This window comes from Thalassophryne amazonica, chromosome 2 (genome assembly GCF_902500255.1).
Source record: "Thalassophryne amazonica chromosome 2, fThaAma1.1, whole genome shotgun sequence".
In the NCBI taxonomy this organism is placed as follows: Eukaryota; Metazoa; Chordata; class Actinopteri; order Batrachoidiformes; family Batrachoididae; genus Thalassophryne; species Thalassophryne amazonica.
Genome location: NC_047104.1, coordinates 72,706,976 through 72,727,969, shown reverse-complemented (window position 1 = coordinate 72,727,969; position 20,994 = coordinate 72,706,976). Strand labels below are relative to the sequence as shown.

The following is a 20,994-nucleotide window of genomic DNA, read 5'->3' as shown; positions in this document are numbered from 1 at the left end:
TCATTGTATGTATGTATATGTACAATGACAATAAAGGATCTATTAGTATTATAAAAGACGGAATCTGTCAGTTTACACTTGACAGGAAAAAATATACTGGAGATTGTGTGTGGGTGTGTGTGTGTCCCTTTGTTCCTGCTGCTCTCATTTGTCAAATTCATAAAGCAAAACAATGGGTGCAGGAGATAAAGAATGAGTGTTTGTAAAATCATCAGTAAGCTTCGGCTTTGTTCTTGAGCTGAGAGGCTGCAGGTTGAATATCAACTAGAAGTCAAGTCCTCAAACACTTCTTTTATCTGATGGTGAGAACAATAATTAGAGGAATTAATGGCTCACATCAACAATATTTCTCACATAAGCTGAAACTAAGTGTTGTGTACGGGACGAAAATATCAGGTGTGCATGTGCATGGGTAGAACAGCACTATATGTATACATACATATCTGTGTGTGTGTGCCTGTGTATATATATATATATATATATATATATATATATATATATATAGGAGTGAATGTGGTGCAGTGCACACTTCCTTGTGCAGAACTGGTTCAGAACTGCGTTGTATTAGACTGCAATTATGAGACATTGAAAATTAAAAAGAGTGTGAGCAGGAGTAAAACAAATACAAATGTAAACTACAAAAAACGCAAATGCTGAAAACAATTTTTAACATTAAAACATGGCATGCACTATGGTGCAATAAATGCAACAGGAAAAAAAAAACACAAAACTGCATAATGCAACATGAACATCAGCTTAGTAGAGAAGCTTGAATCTTCGACTGGACTGGGTTGCTTGATGCGAGGATGTTTCGCTTCAAACCGCAGAAGCTTCCTCAGCTAAAATTCTTGCTCTGGAAGCCTGACTTCTGTTTGACTCTTGTAGAGAAGAATAAAACAGAAGCCAACAAAAGCTGGAGTTTTAAACCTAACCAGACCCCTCCTACTGAGAGGCAGACTGCTATAGGCTAGTGACTAAACAATAGCTCTAATTAGCAACTGTTGTGCTCTAGTTAGCACACCTAATGACAGGACAGCTGTCCCTCTAATGATGGGATGGATGCCTTTCTGATGGCTCCCTTGATGACGTGAATGACTCATTACCATGAACAAAAGACTGAAACTCCTTTGACCTGAGTACCCCATTGTAAACAGGGGATAAAGTGTGTCTCAGACCCCCTCCCCGGTTAAGGCTGGGTTTCAAACGTTTCACAAAGAATGCCTCCTTGACCCCTCTCTCAAACCATTTCTTCTCTCTGGCTAATATTTTAACTTCCTTGTCCTCAAACGTGTGTTTACTGTCTTTAAGGTGGAGATGAACTGCAGACTGGGGTCCACTGGCGCCCTCTCTGCAGTGCTGGTATAGCCTTTTGTGTAAAGGTTGCTTCGTTTCACCTATGTAGTGTTCGTTACAGTTTTCCTGACATCTGATAGAATACACTACATTGCTCTATTTGTAACTAGGGATCATGTCCTTAGGGTGAACTAATTTCTGTCTCAAGGTGTTAACCGGTTTAAAGTAAACTGGGATTTTGTGCTGTCTGAAGATCCTTTGTAGTTTTTCCCCTACTCCTGCTAAATAAGGGAGAGACACTCTTCTTCTTCTCTCCGTCTCCTGTCTATCTGGTCTCTTTGTTCTCTGGGACTTCTGCACTTTGTCCAGGGACCATCGTGGGTACCCACATACTGTGAGGGCTTTCCGGACACGTTGTTGTTCTTTAGCCCTTCCCTCTGCAGTTGTGGGCACCTGTAGGGCTCTGTGTTGAAGCGTCCTGATCACCCCGAGCTTGTGTTCAAGGGGGTGGTTTGAGCCAAAGAGCAGATATTGGTCAGTGTGAGTTGGTTGCTGTCTGGAGCTGCCTGTTCTCTCCAATCGTAACATCACAGTCCAAGAAGGCTAAATGATTGTTTCTGGCATCCTCACGTGTGAACTTGATATTGGCGTCCACCGAGTTGATGTGTTCTGTAAAGTCCTCAACTTGCTGTTGCTTGATTTTAACCCATGTGTCATCAACATATCTGAACCAGTGACTGGGAGAGATGCCCGTGAAAGATGTCAAGACTGTCCACTCGCTCCATGTACAAATTGGCCACAATGGGGGATACCGGAGACCCCATCGCACAACCATGAATCTGTCTGTAGTAATTCCCCCTAAACAGGAAATACGTGGTGTTGAGGCAGATCTCCAAGAGTTGGCACATGTGGTCTGGTGTGAGTTTGGTCCTTTCAAGTAGAGACCCCATAGAGACCCTGAGACACACTTTATCCCATGTTTACAATGGGGTACTCAGGTCAAAGGAGTTTCAGTCTTTTGTTGATGGTAATGAGTCATTCACATCATCAAGGGAGCCATCAGAAAGGCATCCATCCCATCATTAGAGGGACAGCTGTCCTGTCATTAGGTGTGCTAACTAGACCACAATAGTTGCTAATTAGAGCTATTGTTTAGTCACTAGCCTATAGCAGTCTGCATCTCAGTAGGAGGGGTCTGGTTAGGTTTAAAACTCCAGCTTTTGTTGGCTTCTGTTTTATTCTTCTCTACAAGAGTCAGACAGAAGTCAAACTTCCAGAGCAAGAATTTCAACTGAGGAAGCTTCTGCGATTTGAAGCGAAACGTCCTCGCGTCAAGCAACCCAGTCCAGTCGAAGATTCAAGCTTCTCTACTATGGAAACCACCTGGACAACTGAGAGCCTACACAGAAACATGAACATCAGCTGCATTTTTTGATGTGTATGTGAACGTGAGCCATTTCAGATACAGGTCTGTTCAAACGTCGTATGCACCCATCGTTCCTGTAGATGTGGATTTTTTATTATTATTATTATTCAGTAATATATAGTATAAAAACAAAATTGAAATTTACAAATATTCATTTATATAACAACAATTTCAACAATAATGATGTAATTATAATTACATCATTATTGTTGAAATTATTATTACTATTATTCTTATTATTGGTGCAAACCTAATGTTAGAGAATTCTGCCTAATGGATTAAAGGACGCAACACATTTTCTGGGATTAATAAAAACTGTATACTTGGTAGGTGTGTGATTCCACACAGACAACAAATGGGATAATATTGAATAAATAATGAATTGATAAACATGAGATGGGAGTATAAAGGATATCATAGATCACCAAAAAAAATTCACATTCTTACAGAAGCTTTGTTTCATGTCTATTTTTCTTTAGTAAATTCTATTTTATTCAGGTCTGAGATTTAAGTACAGTGTGGAATAGAAAAACAAATGTGACTTATTAACCATTTTCCTTGAATAAATTTCAAAGAATTTTTCCCAGAATTTACAGGTTTAGAAATCATAATTAAGAGGAAAGAAGTTAAATGAGACTGAAGGTCAAAACTGCTAATTGAAACCATTTATAACAAACATTCATGATAGTGACATTAGCATGTATAAATATGCATCCCCTAGTCCCCTAGACACAAAAAACAAATAACCTTTCCAGAGTATTTATTTTATCACCATGAAAAAAAATCATTAAAACAGCTTTTACCGTAGACACATTTTCAAATGACAACGGAGATTAATGAAACAGTTATATCTGAACAGAAAATACTCCTGCTGTATAACACCTTAAATCCCACAAACACTGGGTTTTGTAACATGGTGTCAAATGTTTTGCCCGTTTTCATTCCAGTGCACCTCTGTGAGGATTTAAATGTCCCTGCAGATGGCTTTTAGTTCCTTCCAGTAATGCAGCTGAGGCGGATTACAGCATGTAAACAAAGGTTTATGATAGCCATCCAGAATGAAACCATTTTTCTCCATATACAAGGAGTTATGAGAACAGGAAATACTTGTATCATCCCTCATATTCTCCTGTGAGGTCTCAAAGGCCAATTAGCAGATAAGGAAATGTAGAGAGCGGAAGAGCTTGGCGCTAAGAGAAAATGAGAAAAACTGACAAATCAGTATGTGACATACTGCGGACGTACAGGCATGAACAGAGACGTGACGGGGCGAACGGATGCGTTGGCTCAACAGATAATCCCCCTCTACTCAGCAAACCCACCATGGTTGTTAGGCAACCCCAAAAAAAATGAATAGACAGGGGACCATCCTGTGAACAGACCCATCATTTATGGATGGGTTACGACACAAATTGCACACAGTGACACAGACACACATGGTTTGGCAGAACGTTCGCGTTAAGCCACCATCTGACATCTCGGCACCGGTCAGATGCACCGGCTGTGATACCTGTGGTGAGTGTGAGCGTTAGTGTAGCAACACTAACAATATGTGCAGCAACAGCCAAATTCCACCCCATCCACCTGGGACTCACAGTAATACAGGGATTACAGCGTGCACAGCCTAGGTGCCATACAAGAACCACATATCTCCAAGATTCAAAATTCTTACCTCTCAGGGTTTCCTCAACCCATCCCCAACCAAAAAACAGCATTACAATTTCCAGTCAGCTGTCAAAACTTTAAGGTTCTATCTGACATTGAAAATTCATTTTCTATCTCCTTCAAAGAACTAGTGGGGAAAAATGATGGGGGGAGCACAGAGAGCTCTGAACATGAAAGGAGTGCGAAGCTGGTTGCTCGGGGTGTGGTAAACTGGCAGGTAACTGCAGACCTACTGTTAACCCTCAAACAACAGACGTAGGGGAAACACCACATTCAGATTCTGTCAAATTTGACTCAATTTCTTACAACTACTTGTCAAAGAGACATAAACAACCCTCCACCCGACCCCACCCCCAATGTATAAATACTCTGAAGCCCACTGTCACTCTTATTTTTTTTCTCCAACCTAACAACCAGAGGGTGGTACTAATGACATGGGAAGCAGATGAGTGACAACCTCAAGGAAATCCACCTATATTGCAAATAGGATGACATCCAAAGGTTCCAGCAAGCAGATCCAATCCTGCTTGTGCCTTCTGAACATCCAACCAAAGCCACGCTGGACTCTGATCCCCATTGGTTGCCTAGAAATATCCAAGAGCGGCCCCCCTGCACCTGCTGGCTCAATATCTTTACATGTAACATCAGGCTGGACCAAACTCAACAGCTGGCACAGGACAGTAAAATATGGAAGGTGCTGGTAAACTTGGCTGACTCTGTGCACCAAGCGCAAGAGGATTATAATAACCTTGTAGCACGTTCTACACATACCATTTTTATCTGCGTAAGATGCAATGAAGGTTGTCCACACAAGGACAACTGAGGACAACCCAAATAATAAGGACAACCCAATAATAAATCAATAAAACAACAGCTCACACTGCTTCAAGAAACCCCACATACATAAATGTGGGGAAAAGATACAGATAAAGAACTGCTTGGCAGTAATAACCTTAACAGTTCAAAAGTGCATCCCTCAGGTGCAGAAAGCCTTGCAAGCTTGGATGTCAACAGCAAGCGCACTCTTCCAACGCTTTCCCATGAATGGTACCACCTCAACATGATTCTACTCACTTTTGGTATCAGGTATTTCCTTTGCCACTGCCAATTACAGAACCGCTAACCTGTCACAGTGACATTGCATGAAACTGTAGTGATGTCAACTCCAGCGCAATATGCAAATGAAAATGAACTTGACACACACTTGTCATTGAATACTTTAGTGTTACAGTACAGTAAAGACAGCACTACTTTCGTAATGATATTTTTTTAAATGGTGGGTTTGTACAAGACATCTTTAGTGTCCAGTCTCGCACAGCGATAACGATAATTCTCTGCTGACTGATCAGTAATACTCGCTATTTTCACAAAACCCTTTAGTATCGCATGGAACTGTGATGGAGACAATACTAACAACAGGACCCAGGTAACAGGTTTGGCCAATGGAAAACTGAATAAAAGCAGGTGGAGTCGATTTGAGTCATGCAATGGAAAGGTGCCATTATTTAAATTGTAGAACTGTATGCAATTGTGTTAGCTGACATGTATACAAAAGGTGTAATGTTCAACAGACCTCAAGCCTGACAGCATGAGACTCAAGCCTGACAGCATGAGACTTAATCAAGTTACATGAGGTGGATGAATAAGAATCGGCACCTGCACCTCCCTTGTGTCCACCTTGATAATGATGTCAATCAAACATTTGTGGAGATTTCAGGTGAAATTTTTGGATCTGCATGGAGTTATTACATCTAAAGCAGATGTTTTGTAACCATTTAATTTCAGTTTTTAACAATCATGGTAAAATAAACAACAGAACACCAAGCACAAAAGAAATTTTTCATTTTTGCTATGAGCACCATTATGATTTAATGGACAGATTTTGGGACATAAAGCATTTCTTGTTAGGTGTGTGCGTGTGGGTGAGAGAGAGAGATGAACTGTTGTGGCTGGCGTGCCTGGCTGGCTTTTGTGTGTCTTTTGTTTCTGTCTTTTGGTTTTCCTTCCAGGTGGTGCGCATTTGGGACTGAGTGGCTGTGTAGCTGAGTTTATCAGGACCTCACCCTGATCACCTGAGGCTGATCACCTGCGGCTCGTCAGGACTCACAGCTGTGGTGCATCTACATGGATTGGAACATGGTGGCATTTAAGACTGGAGTACACAGTGTGTATTTGCCAGAGACTCGACCTTGTGACCAGACGGGTGAGATCGTTGTCTCTAGAGCCATCTCCCATCAGTGGATGCAGAGAACGTCCAGGTTTGATGCATGGTCTGTGAAAGAGGAGGGGGTGAGGTCTCACGCTCGTCAGCACACTTCCTGAGGTACGTTTGGTTTTGTGACTAACATTTATACAGTCAGTAAATGTGGTGTCCCTCACACCTTATTATATTGAGCTGTATGTTAGTCGTTTAAATCAGCTTCCACTGCAGTGGAGTTTTGTGAACGGGGTGTTCTATGCCTGCAGGGTGGGAAGCTGATTTGTAATTAAGCCAGGAAGTGTTTGCTGTTTGTACACCTTTGAGTGGTCTCTCTGTGTGTTGAGTGTGGACTCACATAATGATTTCTTCTTTCACAGACTCGGTTTGTCGCGGCCACCTGGGGAGTGTTGGCGGGGTCCTTGGGTCCGAACAGTTTTCTGGCTCCGGACCGTTAGCGCTGCTGGGAGCGCACCGCAATCCACCACGCCAGACCGCGCACTCTTTTGTTGTTTTCGTATCACTTCACTGTTATGTTTATTAAAATCTGTTATCCTTTGTACCGTGTTCTGCTTATTTCATACTGGGTCCTTCAAACGCTGGTCGGTTCTCCGGGCTGCGTCCGACACATAACAGTAGTCTCTGGCCAAACATGGGGTATTTTCTTTTTGTTCCCTCTCTTCTCCTCTGGCTCCAGCCGTGTGAGCCGTAGTGTCGGCGTTGCTGGAGTGGTGCTGGTTGGTTATGCTGGGCGTTTCCCAGGTAACCTCTGCACCTGGAGGGGGGGTTCGGGGTGTTGTTGTTTTTTTTTGTTTGTTGATTCCCTTTTCCACCTCCGGCTTCAGCGCGCCTTTGAGCCGTCTGCCATCGGCGTGGCTGAGGTTTGGGGCAGTGGGATATACCCGCAGCTGGTGGCTGGTTTGGAAGTCGGAGGAGTGGCGCCGTTTTGTGCCGTCTGCCATAACCGCTGTTCCACTCCTCCCGGTTGACTTCTGGGATATAGTCACGGTTGGTGACGCTGGACGTGCTTCCAGTTCCCACTGCGCCAAGGGGGTGGGGTTGGGGTTGTTTTGTTTGTATGTTTTTTTTTTCTTTCCTTTTGTTTTTCCCCCCAGTTTCCGCCCTCAGGGTTTGACTGTGGTGTCCTCTGGGGGGGAAAGGGCTGTGGGTCCATCTAGCCATAGACGGCCGGGGCTGGGTCCGTTGGTCATGAGGGGAGGCGTCTCCTGGGGTTGATGGAATGGTCCTCTGGGAGGCGCTGGGAGTCCCCGTGGGTGACGTTGGATCCCAGAGGGACCTCGGCTGTGGTTATTACTCCTGGAGCTGGCGGGCTGTCCTCTGGGGGGTGTTGGTCCCTACATGTCGTTGGGGGAGGGGGGTGTTTGCATTTTTATTTGCAAGCTTAAGTTTGGGTTTTTTCTTTTCTCCCCTTCCCCGGGGTTTGATGGAACGGTCCTCTGGGAGGGGGGCGTGGTTTGGTTGTTTGTGTTTGTCTTTTTTGTTTTATGACTAATCAGACTGAACATGGTTGGACAAAGGCTGACCGCACAGGTTTAAGAACTCCTGGCCACACCTGTGCTAAGTGACTGACAGAAACAAAGGCAAAGATGCAGCCAGAGGAGAAGACATCAACCGTTCTGTTAAATGAAGATTCTGTTGGAAGACGAATGCAGATACGGTTTCCAGCCATGGTCCCTGGAGGGGGGTGTTTCTCCTGGGCCAGGTTTGTGTGGTCGCCCGGAGGCTTCCCGTGAGGGTGGGGTGCTGTTGTGGCTGGCGTGCCTGGCTGGCTTTTGTGTGTCTTTTGTTTCTGTCTTTTGGTTTTCCTTCCAGGTGGTGCGCATTTGGGACTGAGTGGCTGTGTAGCTGAGTTTATCAGGACCTCACCCTGATCACCTGAGGCTGATCACCTGCGGCTCGTCAGGACTCACAGCTGTGGTGCATCTACATGGATTGGAACATGGTGGCATTTAAGACTGGAGTACACAGTGTGTATTTGCCAGAGACTCGACCTTGTGACCAGACGGGTGAGATCGTCGTCTCTAGAGCCATCTCCCATCAGTGGATGCAGAGAACGTCCAGGTTTGATGCATGGTCTGTGAAAGAGGAGGGGGTGAGGTCTCACACTCGTCAGCACACTTCCTGAGGTACGTTTGGTTTTGTGACTAACATTTATACAGTCAGTAAATGTGGTGTCCCTCACACCTTATTATATTGAGCTGTATGTTAGTCGTTTAAAACAGCTTCCACTGCAGTGGAGTTTTGTGAACGGGGTGTTCTATGCCTGCAGGGTGGGAAGCTGATTTGTAATTAAGCCAGGAAGTGTTTGCTGTTTGTACACCTTTGAGTGGTCTCTCTGTCTGTTGAGTGTGGACTCACATAATGATTTCTTCTTTCACAGACTCGGTTTGTCGCGGCCACCTGGGGGGTGTTGGCGGGGTCCTTGGGTCCGAACAGTTTTCTGGCTCCGGACCGTTAGCGCTGCTGGGAGCGCACCGCAATCCACCACGCCAGACCGCGCACTCTTTTGTTGTTTTCGTATCACTTCACTGTTATGTTTATTAAACTCTGTTATCCTTTGTACCGTGCTCTGCTTATTTCATACTGGGTCCTTCAAACGCTGGTCGGTTCTCCGGGCTGCGTCCGACACATAACATGAACCATGCAAAATGATAAAAGGTTTAACTGAAAATGATGTTAGTTTCTGTATATATGTATCTGTGTGAGTTACCTTGGATACAGTCCAACTCCAATCTCTTGCAGTTCACCGTCACTAATCGTGAAACAATTGCATGTCACCTAAAGGGCCAAAAACAAGAGAGGAGATTGAGAAAAAAGACAGACAGACAGAGGTCCATTTTTAAATAAGTTTACTCACAGTTTCATTATGGCCTGCAGACATTTTTAGAAACATGAATTGCTTTAAAATGCAGGTGCCTTTTATTTATTAATGTACTTATTTGGTATTTTGTGTGTGTGCGTTGGCGCATGCGTGTGTGCCTACATGCACACACGCACAGGGTGCAATTGGCCTTTGATGAATTTAGAGTAAATCATCACTTTTACAGTCAATTTTCTTTCGTCAAGTCAGGGCGTGGCTACATCAACATTTTCAAGTCAATGAATATGTCTTTGACGTCATTTCCATCAATCTTTAAAAATATAAATAATGTGGTACAGTATGGCTGATCAGGGTGCCAATAACTGTGTCCAGCATAGATTTTGTCTGGATTATTAGTTTCACTTTATGAAAGCATTTTGTATTGTTTTTGTTGCCAAATAACTTTAGACATTTTTAAAATGACCATTTAAAATATTTTGATTAAACAAAACTGCTTTGTTTACATTTGTTTCGAACCATATACTAAAGTGCATGCATAAAGTATAGGGATAAATGGTAAATGGACTGCATTTATATAGCACTTTTCCATCTGCATCAGATGCTCAAAGCACTTTACAAATAATGCCTCACATTCACGCCGATGTCAGGGTGCTGCGAGCAACTAGGTGATTAAGAACCTTTCACAAGGGCCCTTAGTGATTTTCCGGTCATGCTGGGATTTGAACTGAGGATCCTCTGGTCACAAACCCAACGCTTTAACCACTACACCATCACCTCCCCAACTGTTGGTACCCACCTGGGGTACCAACAATTTTGTCCAATTGTGTAACTAGTTTTTTGTTGCTCACTGCGTTCAAATGCATAGTCACCGGCATGGGAGGAAGATGCTGGAACCATGAGACTAAAACCAAAGCACCTCTAGTGTGACCCCCACCTGCTGGCCATGTTACACAAATACACATACACAGGCAATTAACATCAAAAATAATGTAGGTTTAGAACAAATTAAACTGAATGAAAAATAAGATAAAATGTAGTTAAAGACAGTTTTAAACAAAGACTTATTGTGGTAAACAACAGTTTAATTCATAGCATTAAGTTTGGTATACTTCTTTCAGCTGCTCCCGCAGGGGTCGCCACAGCAGATCAATTTTTTCCATCTCACCCTGTCTTCTGTATCTTCCTTTATCACACCAACCACCAGCATGTCCTCCCTCAGCACATCCATATACCTCCTCTTTGGCCTCCCTCTTCTCCTGCCTGGTGGCGCCATCCTAAGCATCCTTCTCCCTATATACCCTGGATCCCTCCTCTGCACCTGTCCAAGCCATCTCAATCTCACCTGACTATGTCTCCAAACCGTCCCACCTGAGTTGTCCCTCTGTTTATTCCTAATGCTGTCCATCCTTGTCACTCCCTAAGAGAATCGCAACATCTTCAGTTGTACCTCCTGTCTTTCTGTTAGTGCCACCATCTCTAAGACGTACAACATAGCTGGTCTCACCACTGTCTTGTAGACTTCCCCTTCACTCTTGCTGATATTCTTTGGTCACAAATCACTCCTGCCACCTTTCTCCAGCCAATCCACCCTGCCTGCACTCTCTTCTTCAACTTTCTACCACACTCTCCATTACTTGGTATACAACATTTTAAAATCTCTCAAAACATAAATGATAGCAATTTTACTTTTCAATGGGTAATCAGTTCATTCATGTATAGTTTGGCATTGAATTTTTGGCAATGAAACTTGAATTTCAATAAAGAACTCCGTTGAGCTTGTCTTAGTGGGGGACCTAAGTCTGGCTTCAGACTCAGACAGCCTAAAAATCTATCTGTGACACACTGAATCTAAGTCAGTTGACAGACAGTCCAACTCGGCCTAATATCAAACATCCCTCTCAATCGTCGCTCTTCGATTTAATAATAACAACTGCCCCCCACAAGTATTCTGATGTCTGGGGTTTTTGGGAATTAACTGAGTGACCATTGTGCGATTGCAGTAGTCAGAAATGCCAAACTCCCCAAAACTAAATGACGCATTTTATTTAAAAGAGATTTTAAACATTTTTATGTGCAGAGTTTCTTGTATGATTTGTCTATTTTCAGGTGGAACCGAGTATCTCTCTTTGTTGATGTTGAGGTGGCCTGGCAAGATTTTTATGATGAAATCTTGAGGCTAATTAAGAAATATGCCCCCTTATGTAAATTTAGAATAACGGGGAAGAATAATCCTTGGTTTTCTTTCTGTTGATTGCTCATTTCATTTTAAACCTGTGTGTGTCTCTGAGGTCTGTAGGGCATTGAAGATGTTGGATTCCAAAAAATTAGCTGGTTCTGATGGTTTGGATCCATTTTTTTTTAAGTTGGCTGCTGAGCTGATTGCAGAGCCGCTAACTTGTATTTTTTATTTGAGCCTACGCACAAACAAACTCCCTAAAGTTTGGAAATCTGCTTTTGGACTCCCACTGCTAAAAGAAGGTGAACCTTCAAATGAATAATTATAGACCTACAACCACATTTCCAGTGACGTTGGGACGTTGTGTGAAATGTTAATAAAAACAGAATACAATAATTTACAGATCCTCTTCAACTTATATTCAATTGAATACACCACAAAGACAAGATATTCAATGTTCAAACTGATAAACGTTATTGTTTTTGTGCAAATATTTGCTCATTTTGAAATAGATGCCTGCAACACGTTTCAAAAAAGCTGAGTTAGTGGTATGTTTACCACTTTGTTACATCACCTTTTCCTCTAACAACACTCAATAAGCTTTTGGGAACTGAGGACACTAATTGAGTGTCATGATTGGGTATAAAAGGAGCATCCCCAAATGTCTCAGCTGTTCACAACCAAAGATGGGGTGAGGATCACCATTTTGTGAACAACTGCGTGAAAAAATAGTCCAACAGTTAAAGAACAATGTTTCTCAGTGTTCAATTGCAAGGAATTTAGGGATTCCATCATCTACAGTCCATAATATAATCAGAAGATTCAGAGAATCTGGAAAAGTTTCTACACATAAGCGGCAAAGCTAAAAACCAACATTGAATGCCCGTAACCATCGATCCCTCAGGCGGCACTGCATTAAAAACCGGCATCATTGTGTAAAGGATCTTACCACGTCGGCTCAGGAACACTTTAGAAAACCATTGTCAGTTAACACAGTTCGTTGCTACATCTACAAGTGCAAGTTAAAACTCTACTATGCAAAGCGAAAACCATACAACAACATCCAGAAATGCCGCTGCCTTCTCTGGGCCCAAACTCATTTGAAATGGACAGACACAAAGTGGAAAAGTGTGCTGTGGTCTGATGAGTCCACATTTCAAATTGTTTTTGGAAATCATGGACGCCGTTTCCTCTTGACAAAAGAGGAAAAAGACCATCCAGAGTGTTACCAGCACAAAGTTCAAAAGCCAGCATCTGTGATGGTATGGGGGTGTGTTAGTGCCCATGGCATGGGCAACTTATACATCTCTGATGGCACCATCAATGCTGAAAGGTACATCCAGGTTTTGGAGCAACACATGCTGCCATCCAAGCAACGTCTTTTTCAGGGACGTCCCTGCTTATTTCAGCAATACAATGCCAAGCCACATTCTGCACGTGTTACAACAGCGTAGCTTCGTAGTTAAAGAGTGCGGGTACTAGACTGGCCTGCCTGCAGTCCAAACCTGTTGCCCACTGAAAATGTGTGGCGCATTATGAAGCACAAAATACGACAACGGACACCCCGGACTGTTGAACAACTGAAGTCGTACATCAAGCAAAAATGGGAAAGAATTCCACATACAAAGCTTCAACAATTAGTGTCCTCAGTTCCCAAATGCTTTACTGAGTGTTGTTCAAAGGAAAGGTGATGTAACACAGTGGTAAACATACCACTGTCCCAGCATTTTTGAAACGTGTTGCAGGCATCCATTTCAAAATGAGCAAATATTTGCACAAAAACAATAAAGTTTATCAGTTTGAACATTAAATAACTTGTCTTTGTGGCGTATTCAATTGAATACAGGTTGAAGAGGATTTTCAAATCATTCTATTCTGTTTTTATTTACATTTTACACAACATCCCAACTTCATTGGAATTGGGGTTGTATTTCAAAATTATGCATTTTGGCAAAAGTATTTGAAAAATTGATCTGTGATCAACTGAAGAAATTTTTAGAATCAAACAATATTTTAAACCCTCTTCAGTCTGATTTAAGGAAGCAACATAGCACTGTTACTGCTATTTTAAAAGTTTTAAACATTTGAAAAGTTTGAGACATTGGATTCTAAAAAGTTTTGTGTTGCACTGTTTCTTAATCTTTCAAAGACATTTGATCTGTGGATGACAGTCTCTTGTTAGAAATTCTCTACAAAAATATAGTGTCTCCACAAACGCTGTCTCTTGGTTTGCAGATTACTTGTCAAGTAGGATGCCGTGAATTCAGATGGCTGGTGTTAGTTCTACCTTCTTGAGATCACATAAGGTGTTCCTCAAGGTTCAGTTTTAAGACCTATCCTCCTCACAATTTATATTACTGATCTGTGTGAAATCAAATGCCTATCAAATGCCTTCGATCATCTTTATGCAGATGACACTGTAATCTATTGTTGTTCAAACTCAATTACACAGGCATTTGAATTTTTGCAGTCCGCCTGTGATATCGTGCAGAGCCGCCTGGAGAAATTCAAACTGGTCTTGAATGCTGAAAAATACAAAATATTTTTTTCCAAAGTCACCTGTTTCCTCTGAGAATACACCAATAATTAAAACTGCCTGAGATAAAACTCTTGAGCTACTCATCTTAAACACTTGATCTCCAAATTAAGGGTGAAGCTAGGTTTCTTTTATCAAAACAAGTCATGTCTTTCCCTAGAAGCTCCTGATAAACTGCTACTTTCTTGCCTGTAGTGGATTATGGTGACATTGTGTATATGTGTGCTTTAATCAGTTGTTTACAGTCCTCGACTCCGGTGTACCATTGTGCTCTGAAATTCATCACTGGTTGTAGGTACCTCACCCACCACTGTAATTGTATGCCAATGCTGGCAAGCCTTCTTTGAATGTAAGGCAATATACACACTGGATGGCTCTGGTTTATAAGAATCTTACTGAGTTGGTTCAGACTTATTTATCCAGTTTACTTCAGAGATCTGAAAGCCGTTATGCTTTGTGCTCAAATGACATGTTGTGCTTTCGTGTACCACGTGTTTGCACTGGCACGGGAAAGAAAGCTTTTAGTTTTTCTGCTCCCTCTGCTTGGAATGTCCTCCGATCTAAACGGAAACGGGGTTGATTTCTCTGAAAGGTTTCCGCTCTATTTTAAGAGACCGAGAAGGGAAATCTTTTGAACTGTGCCTGTGTTTTTAATTTTTTTAACATATATTGTTTATATGACCAAAATAACTGTTATATTTGTAAATTGTTTTTTTTTTTTCTATTTTAATGGTTATCTTGATGTTGCTAATTTGTTTCTTATGCTGTGTACTGCTGCCTTTCTTGGCCAGGCCACCCTTGCAAAAGAGGTTTAGATCTCAATGGGTTTTTTTTATTTATCTGGTTAAATAAAGGTTTAAAGAATTACAGTTTATGTGTGTGTCTCATGTTTCGAAGCAGAACCTTGGAATTATAACCTTATTAGGAAAAGACAGCACGAGTTTCTGAGAACAGGATGAAGGGATGACCAGGAGGGTGAGGAAATCGGAACAAACAGCAGTCAGGTATTCGGGGTACAGTATCTGCGTTTCACAAACACACACAATCTTCTCTCTCAGGGGACGAGAATCAATCTAGCAGAACAGCCACATCTGCAGAGCCGGCTGACGGATGCCGTTTGCATCCCAAATAGCAGCGCATACACACGCACACGCATGCAATCTGGCCTCATGAATTTACACATAAAGCTGCACAAAACCCCTTTCAGCCTGCCACGGCTGCTTCTTCTGTCGGCCTGCTTCTCTGCATGCCTCCCTGTTCAAATGAAAGTCAAATATCACAACACTTCCACAAAAGCATAAACTCACCAGCAAACACTGGATACAATCTGTTTCAGACGGTGGTACAGCTACAAAACTTGCTTCATAAATTGTTAACATACAATTAAAAGTGCACTTTAATCTCAATACTGCAGCTCTGGGAGGAAACAAGTGCTCATCCAAACCCTTCCACCAGGATTGTGCAAAACACTGACAGCAGCCACACATTCTATCCATTCTTCATCCAAGCTAAATTCATATAAAAAAGATTAGCAGTGTATTCAGCAAAATATTTTAGCACTTCATAGGTTTTGCGTTATCACAGTGAACTTTTCACTTAGCTGATGAATGGTTACCAAAACTAGCTTTTAGGTTTGCTGTGCCCACCACTGCTAACCATCCAGCAGTTGGCAGATGTGTCTATGGGACATTATACGAGGTCTATTAGAAAAGTATCCGACCTTATTATTTTTTCAAAAACCATATGGATTTGAATCACGTGTGATTACATCAGACATGCTTGAACCCTCGTGGGCATGCGAGAGTTTTTTCACGCCTGTCGGTTACGTCATTCGCCTGTGGGCAGGCTTTGAGTGAGGAGTCGTCCACCCGCTCGTCGATTTTTTTCATTGTTTAGGAATGGCTCAGAGACTGTTGCTTTGTTTGATAAAAATTTTTTCAAAACTGTAAGGCACAACTGAGTGGACACCATTCAATAAATTCAGCTGATTTTCGGTAAAACGTTTAACGGCTGATAAGAGATTTTGGTCTGGTAGTGTCGCTTTAAGGACGGTCCACGGCGCCTGACGGCAATCTGCGCTTCGAGGCGGCAGCGTCTCGCCGTTTCAAGTTGAAAACTTCCACATTTCAGGCTCTGTTGACGCAGTAAGTCGTCAGAGAACAGAGAACTTTCAGAAGAAGTCGGCATGAGGAGTTTATTCGGACATTCCATTGTTAACGGTCATTTTGTAATGAAAGAATGTGCGGGCAGAGTCGCATGTCGGGCTGGACCCGACCGCGGGGGGTCGCGGCAGGAAAAACACCTCCGTTGGAAATCTTAACGGGCAAGTTGGAACATGCCCAAGCTGTTAAACAATTTCTCAGTTACTCAGTTATTGAAAGCCATTAAAAGCCGCCTGAATTCTACAAATGGTTTTCAACACGGAGGTGTTTTTCCTGTCGCGGCGCACACAGATTTGCCGAGTCGTCACGGAAACGACTCGGCGAATTTGCGCGTACGTCTTTCATTAAAAAAATGTCCTTAAACAGTGGAATGTCCGCATAAATTCCTCATGCCGGCCTCTTCTGAATCTTCTCTGTTCTCTCACGATGTCCTGGGTGAATTAAGCCTTAAATTAGGATGTTTTAAGCTTGAAACAGGCCGACGACAGCGCCTGGAAGCGCTGCAGGACGTCCCGCTCCGTGGGAAGTCCTTACACCGACAGAAACACCCCATAATCTCTCATCAGCCGTTAAACTTTTCACAGAAAACCATCTTAATTTCTCGAATAGTGTCCACTCGGATATTCCTCACAGGTCCAGAAAAAATTTTGATAAAGCAACGCGCGCCGTCTCGAGCAGCGTGTGAAACAAAGGAATTCAGCCGAGAGGGCGGGACCACATCTCACTCAAGGCCTGCCCACAGGGAAATGACGTCACCGACACGCGTGAAAAAACTCACGCATGCGCACGAGGGTTCAAGCATGATTGGTGTAATCGCATGTCATTCAAATCCATATAGTTAAAAAAAAAAATAAAAGGGTCGGTTTATTATCTAAGAGACCTCGTATAGGGATGAAAAATTTGTCTGCTTGGGTGGGGGCTAAATTGGACCCAAGGTGGTTATGTAGGGTGTTGATAGGGTGATGCCTGATACCAGTGCATACTCTATCAGTCCTAAATTGAAAAGAATCTACCCTCCCCAAACTGTCATTGCGTTTAATTTTTGAGTTAATATATGCAAAGTTAAAGAAACACACAGGAGCAATTTCACATTCACTGGCTTCCTTGAGAAATAATAAAGAATATCATGAAGATTTTAAGAATCTGACTAAAACTTTCCTATCCAATGCTACTATTAAGGCACGAATATGAAAAAGCTGAGATGGTATCCACATACACCCCCCCCCCCCCCCCCAATCCCCAACCCATTTGGTTATAGTTAAACCCCACCACCACCTCCTCACCCCCCAAATGTCATTCTGTCTGTGCTGACATAAAATATTCATTGATGGGCAAATGCATTAAATGATTTTAGTGCCATTTTGCAAACTCTTCATAGACAGATGCAGGTTTGGAATCATGGGCAAGTGGGAAGTCCTGTCCTCCCATTGGCTCCTTTTCTTTGCCCTGTCAAACGAGTTCAAAAACACTTATGATTGAATGGTTTATCGCTTTAATGTTGTTGGAATCAGTTCAATTACTGTCACTCTGAGAAGAACTACAAAGGCCATCAGGCACAATGAAAGCTCCATCATCTGTGTGTGTGTGCGCACCCATGCGTGCATGTGTGTGCCTCCTCACAATATTAATGCTTAGATAAAGAATTTATGACCCAATCATGCATCTTTCATCGTTCAACAAACAGCGTTACTGAGAAAATTTTGGAGGGGAGGGAACTATACAATGTACAGTGTTCAGTGCGCATGTAGAGTGAACAAAATTTTAAGCTTTAATCATACTTACTACATACCTCATTTTGTTTCATGTACAATATGATTCCTGTGTAAACCTTTTGCCATCATTATTATAAATAAGCACACACACGAACAAGCTGAAAGACAGACAGAAACCTATAAACCTCTGTGGAGTTCCTGTGCTATGTACAGGGTCACAGTACAGTTGTGTCACAAGAAGCAGAAAATTTTGACATTATTTTAAGGCCTCAGGTCTGAGCTGGAACCCAGTGTTGTGTCCAGCTGCACAGTCTGCACAGCTGACAGTGCAGCCTGCCGTATTATTACCTAAGCAATCTGTCTTTCACCTTTGCAAACTGAACATGCTGTAAGCACCAATACTTACCTGTTAAGATTTTGTTTTCCTTGACCTGTCTTTGGTTGCTAATCTATTAAAAAAAGAATTCATAAAATAAAGATTGTGATTAAAAAAATATGTTTTTTTAATGAAATGATCAATTTCCAAAATGTTTCCACAAATAATCAGCAAGTCCTTATGGACAGATGAAATACAGTTGTATGTAAAGGTTTGGGCAGCCCTGATGATTTTCATGATTTTCCTTTATAAATTCCTTTATAAAGACTTAACAGTATTCCCTGAAAACCCCCTTCTGTCTGATCATTTCTTAATAACATTTACATTTACTCTGATGGACTACCCAGCAGTGGGGAATAAGTTTCACTACAGTAGAAGTCTTTCAGAAAGCGCTGTAACTAGGTTTAAGGATATGATTCCTTCTTTATGTTCTCCAATGCCATATACCAACACAGGGCAGAGTAGCTACCTAAACTCTGTGAGTGAGATAGATTATCTCGTCAATAGTTTTATATCCTCTTTGAGGACAACTTTGGATGCTGTAGCTCTTCTGAAAAAGAGAGCCTTAAATCAGAAGTGCCTGACTCCGTGGTATAACTCACAAACTCGCAGCTTAAAGCAGATAACCCGTAAATTGGAGAGGAAATGGTGTTTCACTAATTTAGAAGATCTTCACTTAGCCTGGAAAAAGAGTCTGTTGCTCTATAAAAAAGCCCTCCGTAAAGCTAGAACATCTTACTACTCATCACTAATTGAAGAAAATAAGAACCCCAGGTTTCTTTTCAGCACTGTAGCCAGGCTGACAGAGTCAGAGCTCTATTGAGCCGAGTATTCCTTTAACTTTAACTAGTAATGACTTCATGACTTTCTTTGCTAATAAAATTTTAACTATTAGAGAAAAAATTACTCATAACCATCCCAAAGACATATTGTTCTCTTTGGCTGCTTTCAGTGATGCCGGTATTTGGTTAGACTCTTTCTCTCCGATTAGTAGTTACTTCCTCCAAACCATCAACATGTCTATTAGACCCCATTCCTACCAGGCTGCTCAAGGAAACCCTATCATTAATTAATGCTTCGATCTTAAATATGATCAATCTATCTTTATTAGTTGGCTATGTACCACAGGCTTTTAAGGTGGCAGTAATTAAACCATTACTTAAAAAGCCATCACTTGACCCAGCTATCTTAGCTAATTATAGGCCAATCTCCAACCTTCCTTTTCTCTCAAAAATTCTTGAAAGGGTAGTTGTAAAACAGCTAACTGATCATCTGCAGAGGAATGGTCTATTTGAAGAGTTTCAGTCAGGGTTTAGAATTCATCATAGTACAGAAACAGCATTAGTGAAGGTTACAAATGATCTTCTTATGGCCTCAGACAGTGGACTCATCTCTGTGCTTGTTCTGTTAGACCTCAGTGCTGCTTTTGATACTGTTGACCATAAAATATTATTACAGAGATTAGAGCATGCCATAGGTATTAAAGGCACTGCGCTGCGGTGGTTTGAATCATATTTATCTAATAGATTACAATTTGTTCATGTAAATGGGGAATCTTCTTCACAGACTAAGGTTAATTATGGAGTTCCACAAGGTTCTGTGCTAGGACCAATTTTATTCACTTTATACATGCTTCCCTTAGGCAGTATTATTAGACAGCATTGCTTAAATTTTCATTGTTACGCAGATGATACCCAGCTTTATCTATCCATGAAGCCAAAGGACACACACCAATTAGCTAAACTGCAGGATTGTCTTACAGACATAAAGACATGGATGACCTCTAATTTCCTGCTTTTAAAGTCAGATAAAACTGAAGTTATTGTACTTGGCCCCACAAATCTTAGAAACATGGTGTCTAACCAGATCCTTACTCTGGATGGCATTACCCTGACCTCTAGTAATACTGTGATCAGGATATGTCATTCAATGCGCATATTAAACAAATATGTAGGACTGCTTTTTTGCATTTGCGCAATATCTCTAAAATTAGAAAGGTCTTGTCTCAGAGTGATGCTGAAAAACTAATTCATGCATTTATTTCCTCTAGGCTGGACTATTGTAATTCATTATTATCAGGTTGTCCTAAAAGTTCCCTGAAAACCCTTCAGTTAATTCAAAATGCTGCAGCTAGAGTACTGACAGGGACTAGAAGGAGAGAGCATATTTCACCCATATTGGCTTCTCTTTAATGGCTTCCTGTTAATTCTAGAATAGAATTTAAAATTCTTCTTCTTACTTATAAGGTTTTGAATAATCAGGTCCCATCTTATCTTAGGGACCTCATAGTACCATATCACCCCAATAGAGCGCTTCGCTCTCAGACTGCAGGCTTACTTGTAGTTCCTAGGGTTTGTAAGAGTAGAATGGAAGGCAGAGCCTTCAGCTTTCAGGCTCCTCTCCTCTGGAACCAGCTCCCAATTCGGATCAGGGAGACAGACACCCTCTCTACTTTTAAGATTAGGCTTTCCTTTTTGCTAAAGCTTATAGTTAGGGCTGGATTAGGTGACCCTGAACCATCCCTTAGTTATGCTGCTATAGACTTAGACTGCTGGGGAGTTCCCATGATGCACTGAGTGTTTCTTTCTCTTTTCGCTCTGTATGCACCA

At 41.9% G+C, this 20,994-nt stretch overlaps 1 protein-coding gene across 2 annotated transcripts in view; it reads right to left on the bottom strand.

The window, feature by feature from the left end:
* Positions 1-20,994, bottom strand: part of smyd3 (SET and MYND domain containing 3) — a 316,927-nt gene that overhangs the window by 61,222 nt on the left and 234,711 nt on the right. For both annotated transcript variants that reach the window (XM_034187931.1, XM_034187939.1), the window contains exon 6: positions 9,313-9,380. In XM_034187931.1, the coding sequence (XP_034043822.1) occupies positions 9,313-9,380 (68 nt within the window). The remainder of the gene's footprint in view (positions 1-9,312; positions 9,381-20,994) is intronic.